Genomic DNA, 13,490 nt, shown 5'->3' on the forward strand with positions numbered 1-13,490 from the left:
TTTAATGTTTGTAAATACATGTATCATTGTAACGTAGTGAATGCTTAAGTAGGAACTTTATTAAATACAAAATATGCTTACCTTGACTGATTGTCTTGCGCATGATACGGGTCAATGAAATGTCGATTTAAAGCTACACGCTTTACAGAACTATAAATACCTAAGAGGGTATTTGGTTATATGGCAGGGAAGGCAGATTCTAGTGGCCACAGAATTTGTTTTCACAAGCTATATAACTTAATTGAGCTAATTGATTTTACCTGTCTTGTAAAACGTGGTCCTTGCAATCAATTACAATTAATTTGTGGTGGATTGCGGGGATGCACATGTATGCATATGGGTAAAATTAATAAATTAACATGTAAGACCGGTCTGATCCAAATCTGTATGAATAATTATTAATTATCAATTATTAATTATGATATGCAAATTCCCCCCTGATCAGAACCGACCCAGAGTCTTTACATTTATGGTGGAGAATGCGGGCATTTCAAACTTGTTTATGAGCAATCAATTTCAAGCTAATGTGTATATTGTTATTTAATATTGTTTATGTAATATTTAATATTACACGCGCGCATCGGAGTGAACGCTTTGCGAACTCACGATATGATTGAGCTGGGCACGAAAGCCGCCTCAGTCAAGCACATTTAACAAGCTGCTAAATGTTCAAACATTTTAGTCACTGTTAATTGTTAAAAATAAACTGCAGTTTCCATAGTATTAAATTTGTTCTGGCACAGATGGAAGAGAAACCTCTGTGCATAAACGACACTTTTAATAATTTTAACTCCACTGTTCGGACGAAATTCTCCGAATAGTGTCGAAGACAAGATACGGTAAAACGATGCTCTTTTACTGTTCTTAAAAGGCCTTATTATAATCGTTAGAGTAACGATAAGCTCCTGGTTGAAAAAAACATTGACTTAGCTACTCAATGTATAAAACCGCCAAGCATAGTATCATAAGTGCTATTTGATATATGCCTGTTGGAGCAGGAAACAGACGAGTAATTCCTGTTTTCCTTTGCACAATGCAGCGAAGAAAACCTGCGAACGTGTTTTAAACAAATATAGCACCAAAAAATCCAAAACTGAAAACATTCCAATCATTAATACTAGTTGTGATAAATGTTATTTGGAGTTTTGAAACAGACGAGTAATTCCTGTTTTCTTTTGCACAACGCAGCGAAAAGAAAAAATCCTGCCAAACGTGCTTGTAAAATATAGTACCGGAAAGAAATCCGTCGAGATTTAAAATTCCGTAATATTTGTGATTATTCTCCCGCTGAGAATATCACAGGGGCAGCAGGTGGTTGTAATACTACTGCCAGACACTAGGGTGCGCCCCTGAGTGCTTTGCAGTATCAAATTTCCACCGGTGTCCTGACTTTACCCCGTGTGAGCGCAGTGGCGCCATCGTGTGGACACTAACAGCTAGGTCATCTTTTCCTCAAAATTCTCTGTTAGAAAATTCCTATTTTCTTACTGAAATTTTGAACTAGTTTCTCTAACTTTCAATGCATGTGCAATTTACAGCCTCGTTGTAATAACATGATTTTCTTTACCTTGACTGTGTGCACTTGTTTTGAATTTGGTTCAAACCACGTTTGAATTTAAAATTCAGAATTAAGTCTTAGCAGCTTCTGATGACCACTTAGAGGAAAGCGCCCCCTTGTGGCAAGCCCTTTTGCTAGGTCATCAGCTAACATCACTCTGTTTTTGCATGGCTCTCTCCGTTGGTTGCATTCTGGTTATCACTGATCCCTCACCGTAATCGTGATTATCATCAAATATGACACCAACCTTTAATTTCCTACACTTATTCAAATTTGGTTTGAAACAGACAAATTTCGAAGTTAATTTGAATTAATTCTCTCATTTCCCATTGGGAATTGTTTATGGCTTTATTTCTATATTTCCTCCTCAAATTATTTTTAATAATTTTGATCTGGTCCCGGTACAACTGTATCCTTATTAATCTAATGGTTACTTAACCCCTATGCATTTGCTCAAATTTGAATTGTGTTTAAATCAGTTTGAATGCAATTTAAATCAAGCTCTCTGTCAGCCCGGTGAAACACTAGCAGGAAGTGGCCCAAAACCCTTAGTGGCCAAAACCCGCCACTACAGCTCGCTTCCTCCTGTGTTCTTCATTGCGGCACTCTATCCCTTTCCTGAATGGAGGCTAGGTTATTCTGATAAGTAACATTGTCATAATTTCCTTTTTGTTTATACCATAATTTTAGTAAAGCTGTTGCCTTTGATTTTTCTACAAAAAAACACTCAATTTGATTTAGATAAAGGAGCTTTAATTCACATTGAAGTACACTTGTTCTTCATCCTGTTTTGTGTTTGCAAGTAGAAATCTCTCTCGTGCTGTGATGATTTGACAGTCATCTCTGCCTGGGGTCCAGCGAGCTGGTTCGCCTGATCTGCGTCACCATCACTGACTGAGCGCGAGTCTCTGACTTTTCTGTATCTTCTGTTGGTGCGGCCCGCAACACGATATCACCAATCTGGCACTGCCGGTTGTGTTCAAGGTCAAGTTGCTTGAGAGGGCGCACCTCGGTACAGATGCACCGAAAGGCCCGGGACACTGCTGTCATGTGTGGGGCGACAGAAGGACCAACCACGATGCTGACTCCGGCCAGAGTGACCTCATTTCACCCCAGGCAAACTAGAAAAGGTATTAAAACCCATCCACTTACTATTTGCCACAGAACCTAGAGATTCCCCTGGTAATTTGAAGTGGTTGGCTTCCTCCTCTCCGAGCCACAAACCGGCTCCAAACAGGCTTAGGCCTTCTCTTCTTCCCCTTTCTAACACTGCTGGTGTACTACTACTAATGCCATTTCAGTACAGACCTCCCCATCTCTGATGGTTGCATGTTACTTCAAACTTTGCTAGATTGCCATTGCTCTGTTCTGTTGTGCTCTGTTCCTTTCAGTTCACCTAGAGACAGAACCTCTCTGACACACCAAGGAAAGCTGAAGAATAGTTTGACAACCAAGTCGTTAGCACCAACAGGTGACCCCTAAGCTAGCGCCCTGTCAAAAACCTTCATTCAGACCCATGATGACCTACCCAAATTGTCCCACCAAACGGTTTAACTGTCTGCATCAGTTAACCAAAATTCTCATACACGGCTTAGCCTGTATTATAGCTCGTTAAAAGTAGTCGAACTGGCATTGGTCTGTCTGTGTGTGTTGTGTTCCTCTCGTCCACAGTGAAGGCAGTATGTTCCAGTCCTACAGTCCCACAACCCGCTGGGACGACCTGGGACAACCTGGAGACATGGCTGAGATTCATGACATCTCCATCCCTGCCCAAAGCCACCAGCGACTCAGAGCCCCGAGCCAAGAGCAGCTGACAAAGACTGGGCCAGACACATCACAACCTCGCTCACCAGCTCAACGCACACGCACGCCTCCGCGAAAGGAGCCGCATCGCCCTGGAGCACAAGGTTGTAACGCCGAGGATGACAACTACCCCGAGCTACCGAAGGAAGTGGAAAGACTTCAAACTGCCCTGTCTAATTTTCTACATAGACTGAAGAAGAATAGTCAGAGAAAAGAACTAAAAAGAATTCAACGAGAAACTCCGACAAAGTGAAGTCTCTTGCAAAGAGCAGAGACCGAACTGAAAGAGACTCAAAAGCCACGGCCTGCGCAAGAGGCCCGTGCGACCACCCACAAGCTCGTTCAGCAGAGACAAGATCTCGAACACGAACTTGACCCACAGAGTTGCAACACTCTGATAGACTGCAGCATAACTGGAAAGGGGAGGACACACACCACAAGCTTCCCCTGACCAGTCTGCACATTTCAGCCAATGCACAAGAGCTGAAAAAGGGGGGGTGGAAAAGCCCGCCTTCCACAACATCTCTGACAATCTACAAGACAGTGACCTTTCACCAGCTGTCTCCAACCGGTGAACACGACACCGACACCCAGCAAGACAAACCCCGGAGGGCCTGTACCATCACCACCGGCTCCGAACGAGTTTTCTGTGGAACTTACAACGAACCTGTAACTGAGGAGGACGCCAGTTTCAAGAAACTTTCCCTCCAAAAACCCGTCAGTCACCATAGTTCTCTCGGCCCCACACCATGCCCACTCAACGAGGCGTGAAGGCCCCCAGTAAAAATTCCTCAAACCCCAAATTATTCTGAACTGCAGAACCAGAAGACACACAGCACGAACACCGTGCAAGACTCTGCGTTTGTAGAATTAGAATTTTACTAAGTTAAAGGAATCTGAGATAGGCATGTAAGCCTCAACGGCCGACGGACTATGCACGACTCTTTTGAAACAGACAGTTTCTAGATGTTGTTTAAATCAGCACCGTTAAACATTAGGTTTCGTGACAGTGAAGAGTTACAGAAAACACCAACTCCGAACAGGGCATACAGTACGTTACCCTGACGACAGAGTGTAGTAAAATCACCCGAGTTTTAACTATTGTTAACCTACAGGCGTGCACTCGATCATCGCGACCCAACCAAAACGCAACGTGCAACACGCATTTTGATCGCTGGCTTATCTAAATGCAGATAAAACAAATAGCTGAAATTGACATCTCTACCTTGAAAAAAAAACAGCCTTAGAGTCCCAACTGATATCAAGAACTTCAGCATTAAAGCGTAAGTCTGTGTAACAAAGGTTTCACCTCAGCAGCTTGTAATCTGTACCGATATCTATTCTGCTTTGGTTAAAAAAAAAAGAAATCCAAATCGCGGTATGACTAAACCTGTTCCTGACGAAGGAAGCCCAGGACAGAGGTATAAGTAGGTAGACCTGGGAGACGCTCCCCCTTTCTACAAACTAAAGGCCTTAAGTTTATTGTTAGATTGATGTAATTCACCTAAATTTTAGCTGCATCGACAAGCAGAAAGCCACTAAACGATCAAAACAAGCTACTCGCGGAAGAGCTAACACTCATGCATGAGAGAGACGTACCTATATATGCTTAGACGAGCTTTGACTCAGCAGCAAACCTATTTCCTTACCTTGTAAACAAATAGAACAAGACAAGCTTTGACTTGCAGCAAATCTATTTCCTTACTCTGTAAACAAATAGAAGACGTGTAAAGTAAAGAACAGAGTTCCATGAGAAAATCAGCAAATGCCAAAACACATTTGCGTTTTACTGAATGCAACCAAAGTTCTTGAAAATCATAAAGTATAGGCGCCTCATGTTAACCCATTAAAACGTGCATGATTCATGTAAAATATACAGACATTCTTCAGATACTGTTGAATTGCTCTGACACGCTCTGGTTCCCATGACAACAACTTGTCACAGGAAGTGTTACCTTGTAATGTCACTTTTGTAAACAAACCAGCCTGGGTGGCTTAGCTAACCTAGCCTAGCGACACGCTCTAATTCCCATGACAACAACTTGTCACAGGAAGTGTTACCTTGTAATGTCACTTTTGTAAGCAAACCAGCCTGGGTGGCTAGCCTAGCATCAAGCTAACTTAGGCTAAGCTAAACTAACCCAGCACTAAGCTAACTCCGGCTAAGCTAACCTAGCTTAGCATCAAGCTAACTTAGGCTAAGCTAACCTTACCTAGCTCCCATCCAACATAAGCTAAGCTGAATAACCTCCACAGTTAAGAGTTAGCATCATTTACGGGAACCCTTACTCACCGCTCGTGTTCCACAGCGCAAAGTATGCTAGAATACTTTCTCAACACCAGTTAGGGTTTTAAATTACTCACTTTCCATGTTTACCATTCTTATTAGCTAAAGTTTACCTTCACAGGGTTAGGAATACTCCTTGCTAACCGTTAAGGACGAACTTCGCAGATGCCTTGTTAATTAAACTTAAGTTTAACTACATGAAAACTGCGTAACTAACTACAGAATAACGCGTGTAACCGTAGGAATTTTCATCGGCATGTTGACTAAAGCTTTGGAGGGACACACAATGTGGTTTTGAACACCCAACCGCTACAACCCACTATAGTGTGGCTCAAAGCAAATCCAAAGTTTAGTCACTAATGCCACTGAACACTCTTGACCTCAGATCATTCCCGTGTTTTGATCACTTTATTTCCTTTTGCTTTAATTTTAATTTTATTTTGCCTCATTGATTATTTCATTCCTTCGACCTTGATGATAATAGCAAGCCGCTATTACCTTAGGTCATCTATATGATTTAATTTCATTTCCTCTCTTGTCCAAGTGTGGTTCTATTCCCCTAGGGCCCAGAAAGGAAACAAAGACCCCCTTATTTGTTATTTTGGCTTAGTTTCAACCAATGCACTCGTTTGTGACCCTGCAACGCAAGTAATTTCAACAATTTACTAGGGCACTACTAGAGTCCTGAGGGTCGATAATAAGCAGAATTGAAATAAGAAAGCGGTCCTTTTCCTATTATTGTTCACTTCGTCGAGCCATAGTGGACCACCAGCTAAGTCCAGAGAAATAATTTAGTCATAAGGACCACCTTACGTTATTTATTTCATCTCGGATATGTCCTTTCCAGGAAATACACTCGGAACCACACAAGACTTAGCCCTAACATTCACAGCTAAGATAAGGACACAAGAGACACATAGCTTTATGCTAAACACTTAACTAACTTATTAAGCAGTAGTTCTGAACTTTTAGGGCCATGCATTAGTCACTCACAACAAGTGTGCCAGAATGCCACAGAGCCCCTGCTTAAACCGACCTCAACCTGCCAAGGAACCACTGCCCCAAACCACGGCATGGCTCCAAAAAGGATGCAACAAAGCTAACCAGAAAGGTCCCAAGATTCACTCAGGACCCTGCATCTACCCACGACATGCAGACAAGACTTTCACTTGCAAACTGTCTAACCAACATGACTGCATGAAACAGATTCTGCTTGATATGGATTACGTCCAGTCGCGAGGTGCACAGCTTCCTAGATCGTCAAACAGAGACCGTCGAAATGGACTACCAGCTGTTGCAATAAGCTTTGATCGCTTAACTCCCTGATCCAGAATCAGACCAAGGGTTATCACCACCGTGGACATCAAGTAAGACCGACTTGAAACTCCACCGACTTCGGCAAGCCTACTTCGAGAAGCAAACCATCAGGTATGAAAAGGATACCAGTTTCAGAACTTTGTTCCCTTAAAACCTGCATCCCACAGTGAGTTAGTCAATAAGCACCCTGGCCTGTGCTTGTAGCCTGTCTACCTCAGCTACGAGACTGGGCCTGCAAAGCTCACATTAAGCAAAGGCTTTGTCCGAAAAGACTGTGTAAAAACCCTCAGACTAACCTGTCTCTGAGCACGACTCAGAGCTGCCCCTAGAAGGCACCCCATACATCACTAACACCTTCACTGAGAGTTAAACCGTTCCAGGCCAGCAGAGGGCAACACAACAGTCATGGTGCTCATCTAACGCCCCAGAGCAAGAGCTCTGAAACATTTCTGGAAGCCAGCCGGCGACCCAGAATGGACCGCCCAGCACCAAGAGACTCAAGCCCAACCAGCCCAGAGCGGTACCCTCTCAACACGCCACTGGTAAGCACAAGTCTGAGCACACATCAGATAACAACAGTGCAGCCACGTCACAGACGGCAGAAATCCTGAAGGTGCTGAAAGCGTTTCTGCACGAGACATCACAAGGAGACAAGTCAGACATCCTATGTCTCAGCGCAAGACCCAAGCCAGACACCCAGAACACTGCTCGTCAGCATCAGACCACAGAGCTCACGGTCGCATCACAAAGCGACAACACCAAGCAGCCACCACAACTGATAGCTGCACAACCTGAGCATGACAGTCCGGTGTCCCACACAAGACCGGTCCTAACCGCTCATCGATCACAACACCAGCCCAGATGCCTAAACTTCTGGGAACCCTAAACAAAAGGGGGGTGGCACAAAAGACTCTACATAGCCACCACGAGAGACAATCATTTGAGCCTCGAAGGCCTCTCAGACACTAGCTCAAACATCACGCTAATGTCAGCCCAACTCTTCGAAAGACTCACCGCTAAAGCTAAGAGTCAAGAACGCACTCTCAAAGCCCAAACATGTGAGCTGAATGAAAACCCTACAGCCAAAACAACTTCTGGCTCAAAACAGGTTGCTCCCATTCATCCATTTGGTCCTATGAGCCTGATTCACCCAGGGTACCGATCACGAACGATCACGTACCCACTTCTGATTGCCCAAGATCTGTTAGATCGCTTTGAGCCTTTAATAGACTTTAATCAACTGAATGCCTGAGCTCAAGTTCAAGAACCCCTCCCCCTCCAGTCATACAGGTCAAGAGAACCTAACTGGCAGGTCACAGAGGTCACAAGAACTCCCGCAGCCAGCCATGAAGGCACAGCCTCAGCACCAAATGGAGAGGTGAACTTGCTACTCTGCACCTTTCAGCTCACTAAAGACTTTGACTAACCAAATGAACTCTGAAACTACCACCTCTTTACCCCTCCAACCTCCCAAGCCTGCCGTCGGACACATCAGGCAGCACACCAAGAACATGCTGCTCAACGGCCCTACAACTCAGTTTCATGCACCTCGTGACATCACTTCGCCACGGCTTGTGCTGCCACGGTGCAGAAAGGGGGATATGCCAGTGTATGCCCAGTCACGCACCATGTGGGCTGCACACCGCAGCACCAGGACATCTCGGCATCCTCAAAGGCATCAGACTGTCCCAGCCGACAGCCGCTGAATTCTTTCCTCCCTTTCTCTCTCTCTCCCCTGTCTCTGTTACAGGATGCTGCTGTGGTCGTCTTCCTGTGCCTCCAGCCAACCAGAGGACAGCTACTGTCGACCGCCTCACCGCCGGGTCCGACATCAGACAGCATATGGTCGACTGCCACGCAAGCAGAGCTAAATGGACTCCCACGCCGCTGCTGTCAGTACGCAGTCAAACACCGGCCTGTCCAGCAACCAAACGAACTGAAATCCCACAGCCAAAAGGTAACTCACAACACAGAGTGCCTCCTCACAGACCATCAAGAAATTGAAAGGAACTGTGATAAATCCGCAACGCACACAGTATTCTACTGAACCAGACAAGTGAGCTCCAGCGAGACAACTGTTCACTGTCTGCCAGAATGACTTTGCTAAAATTCACCAAGCAGCCTTTGCTCCAAGACCCGAGCTACCCTGCTGCAACCGAGCGTGAGTCAAGTCCCAGCCAGGACGAAACCCACGATTTCACCCTGATTCCAGAACTGGAATTATGAACGATGATAGGAGGGGTCCAGCCAAACTGGACTTGTTCCCAGTGACCGCTGTGTCTCAACTGCACACCTGTTGCACTGCACAACTGCCTCACCGGTAGTCCAATCCTGGACTGCAGCTGATTCTGCACTGGGTACCTCTACGGTAATCAACCACACCCTGACACTTGACATTCACGCTGCACAAGAGGCAAGGAAATGCAAACCTCCACAGCCACCACGGGACCCTCAGGAAGAGGGTACCACGCTGGAGACTGCGTCGAACCTCAGCAAGCTGAGCCCCTACCTCAGCCTAGCCGCCGCCTGCCACCTGACCCTCATGATTCACCTGCCATCCGTCCATTGCGATGGTGTCGTTCGATGAAGTCACACAAGGACTTCACCTAACGAAAAGGGGGAGATGTAATGAATCTTGGCCAGGCGAATTATACCACACACACACACACACACATACACATTCATCCACGTACCTCAGTGGCATCGAGTTACAAGACTTTTATGGGACCAATGGAATGTGGACAAACTAATGTCTCTGAACAAAGAGAAATACATCTCTTTTGGTTTTAAAGACATTTAACAAAGGTATTCAATGGTTTTTGTGTATATGTGTCTTCCCCATGTCACAGTGAAATAACTTTGTTTGGTCACAGTTTAAATAGGAATTAAAAATACCTTCGTCATGCATTTGAAACATAAGTGTATATTCCTTTGATATAACATAATGTTCCTTGATATCTCTAGAATGCTTATTGAATGAAACACTCGAATATGCATAGAGATGTAAAGTAAAGTGTATTTTTAATTCGTTTTACTGCCAATGAAGATCAAATTGTTATTATAGAACACACCCCCTTCCACGAGAAGCGCGCGCTGAGGAACAAAGGACCATAAAAAGGACCATAAAAGAAGGCTTCTCGCGTGTAATATCCACTCTCCGATTGGCTCAAGCCAACAGGAAGGGGATGGATTTCTCCAAGGTGATAAATGTGAGAACGCAGGTCCGCCCTCTCTCTCTTCTGAACTTTCCAGCGCTCAACATGTAAACCTCACGGGACTCTGATCCAACCATGGGTCTTTCCTTTTGTTCGTCTAAAAGTTTCATCTTTTCCTCAAGTGGACTACCAAGTTCGTCTTCCAGGAAAGGAAGTGGACTTTGCCGAACTATCTCCTCGGGTAACGTCACCTCAAAGACTCTCAGCCTTTCAAACACTGGCGCTAAATGCCGACGAACGCCACGTGACTCCCCACGGAACAAAGCAGCCATGAACGAGCCGGGACGGGCCGCGCCAACATGCCGCGGCCGCGCTTCACGTGACGCACGCGCGCCGGACCGGCGCACCTCTAGCCGACACGTGGCCCGAACGGGTCGAGCAACGAGCCCACGACTCACACAGACCACATGTGCCTTGCAAGTATACCTTCTTTTAGAGCTTCTAAGAAGCATTAAGAAGATGTTTTGGGGTGTCAAGAAAGGTTAACTGACTGTTTTGATGAACGTAACTCTCTCTCTCTCTTACAACTCACTCTCTCTCTCACTCTCTCTCTCAAACTCACTTAACTTGCGCGTATCCATTGTCTAAACGCTCTGCGTCGTCTTAGTTTGTGTTTTAATGTTTGTAAATACATGTATCATTGTAACGTAGTGAATGCTTAAGTAGGAACTTTATTAAATACAAAATATGCTTACCTTGACTGATTGTCTTGCGCATGATACGGGTCAATGAAATGTCGATTTAAAGCTACACGCTTTACAGAACTATAAATACCTAAGAGGGTATTTGGTTATATGGCAGGGAAGGCAGATTCTAGTGGCCACAGAATTTGTTTTCACAAGCTATATAACTTAATTGAGCTAATTGATTTTACCTGTCTTGTAAAACGTGGTCCTTGCAATCAATTACAATTAATTTGTGGTGGATTGCGGGGATGCACATGTATGCATATGGGTAAAATTAATAAATTAACATGTAAGACCGGTCTGATCCAAATCTGTATGAATAATTATTAATTATCAATTATTAATTATGATATGCAAATTCCCCCCTGATCAGAACCGACCCAGAGTCTTTACAGCCTACACTTCAAATTTGTCAGATTTTACAACTTGAAAGCCCCTGCACTGAAGGCACAAATCATCTCTGGCTCTTAGAACTCACATACAGCAGCCAAACAAAATGTAAAGTTAATGATGTGAGGGTCTAAGAACCCAACTAAAACAAACACTGGTCCCCATTATAGTGACTTAAAATTCTGGATCTCTCCTTAAGTGATTTTGCTTGTTAACATCAAGTGTCTTCAATAATGCTCAATCATCACTCAATTATTCACTTAATTATCTCATTAACTTTAACACTACTTCAGTGTTCATTTAACACTGCTTAGAGTTTAATTGGGTCGCATAAAATTACTTAATTCCATTATGTTGAAGTTACATGAACAAATTATGTTTTGTTTTTTTAATGTAACCCAGTTATGTGTAACCTGTTGACATAAAAAAGTTAAAGCCAAAATTTCAGAACCTGATGACAAAGTTAATTAAAGCAAACATATCATTTTTGGAGTGTGTTGAAATTACATGAACAAATTATGTTATGTGGAACCTGTTGACATAAGGTTAATTTTTGGAACCCTTTTACACGAAAAAGTTAATTAAAGCCAACATGTCATTTTTTGGAGCATGTATTAAATTCACCTGAATGAGTTCTCCTCTCTTTAGGCCTGCAGACACATCCTCTGTGCACATGTACTCCTCGAACAGCAGCTTCCGGGAGCCTCTACAATCTTTAGTGTTTTTATTTTTGTCCTTTTGATGTAAACTTTCTTTTGGTGCTGTGAAAACAATGAAGAAATTGTAGCTCACGCACAAAAAAAAAAATTACTATGATGTTTATTTAGATTTGTAATGAAACTAAATCTGATCAAGTAGGTCACATGATGTTTTTTAAGACACCATGGATTTTTTTTGGCTTGTTCCACATCTATTAGATTTGAAGCCATGTGTAGCTTCAAAAGAAGTAATTTTGAAATGTGTATCCTATTTAGTAAACTAATCTGTACAGTAAAATAGATTTTTTTACTTTACAGATATAGGATACGCATATGAAAATGTGTCTTTTTTTTCTGGGAAAACAGATTAAAAAATACTGATGAATAACACACACGAGAAAGCAGAGGAAGAACAGTCTCTTTGTTAAATCTATGTTTTAACATTTTGTTAAAGCTACACATGAAGGCATACTTTTTACAACAAATACAGAAAAGACAAAGGCAAAGCCTTTGGGTAAAGCTACTTCACGATTTGCATCTCAAATTCAGTCTATTACAAAAGTTTACGATCAAAGGCGCGGTGATCTTGCATGTAGTGTAACTCGACCAAGGATGGTGACACAAAATAAAACATTGCGCTTTTCTAAGTGTGCAAAGTGGATAAATAATGTATGGCGGAATACCACAGCAAGTGCTTGGCAGCACTTCGACTGCCACAGTAATATCATCACTTGTGAAAAATCCTCTCTCTCTCCGGAGTGATGATATCCATAAATATATATGCGCCGAGTCGAACTGCTCCCAAGCACTTGCTGTGGTATTTCGCCATACATTATTTATCCACTTTACACACTTAGAAAAGTGCAACGTTTTATTTTGTCCCCATTCTTGGTTGAAATACACTACTCGTGTAACTGTATTTAAATAGGGAAAACTTGAATGTGTTTAGTCGCTTCTCTGCTTGGATCCTAATGAATGAACTGGGCTAAGATAAGTGCCATCAAAGTGTCTCACGCACGAGAGCGATGAAGTGCACACATTGAGACGAGAGTTAACTCGTCTTAGTTAAAGGATTAGTTCACTTTTGAAAAAACTTTTGCTGATAATTTACTCACCCCCATGTCATCCAAGATGTCCATGTCTTTCTTTCCTCAGTCGAAAAGAAATTAAGGTTTTTGATGAAAACATTCCAGGATTTTTCTCCTTATAATGGACTTCCATGGGAGCCAGGTCCAACTGCGGTCCAAACGACAATTAATAACAGTTTCAGATGCAGGTTTAAATGTCTTTAAACGACACCAGACGATGAATAAGGGTCTTATCATGCGAAACGATCGGTTATTTCAAAGCTTATTCCAAAAATGTAACTTTTCTAAGGACAAATGCTAGCCTTTCTCCATTCTGTGAGGCGCGTTTGCAACGTCACGTAATACGTAATTACGTTCAAAAGGTCACGGGCGACGTAGCTAGAAGTACAGAGTGTTTACAAGTTGAACGCATAGGTTGAACGTGAAAACTAACTCAAACGCCGTTTAC

General features: G+C 43.2%; 1 protein-coding gene across 1 annotated transcript in view; it reads right to left on the minus strand.

The window, feature by feature from the left end:
* Nucleotides 1-13,490, minus strand: part of dis3l2 (DIS3 like 3'-5' exoribonuclease 2) — a 61,299-nt gene that overhangs the window by 43,435 nt on the left and 4,374 nt on the right. Inside the window, exon 3 of the mRNA XM_039649527.2 lies at nucleotides 11,881-12,017. Within this exon, the coding sequence (XP_039505461.2) occupies nucleotides 11,881-12,017 (137 nt within the window). The remainder of the gene's footprint in view (nucleotides 1-11,880; nucleotides 12,018-13,490) is intronic.

Source organism: Pimephales promelas, chromosome 5, assembly GCF_988280905.1.
Source record: "Pimephales promelas chromosome 5, fPimPro1.hap1.1, whole genome shotgun sequence".
In the NCBI taxonomy this organism is placed as follows: Eukaryota; Metazoa; Chordata; class Actinopteri; order Cypriniformes; family Leuciscidae; genus Pimephales; species Pimephales promelas.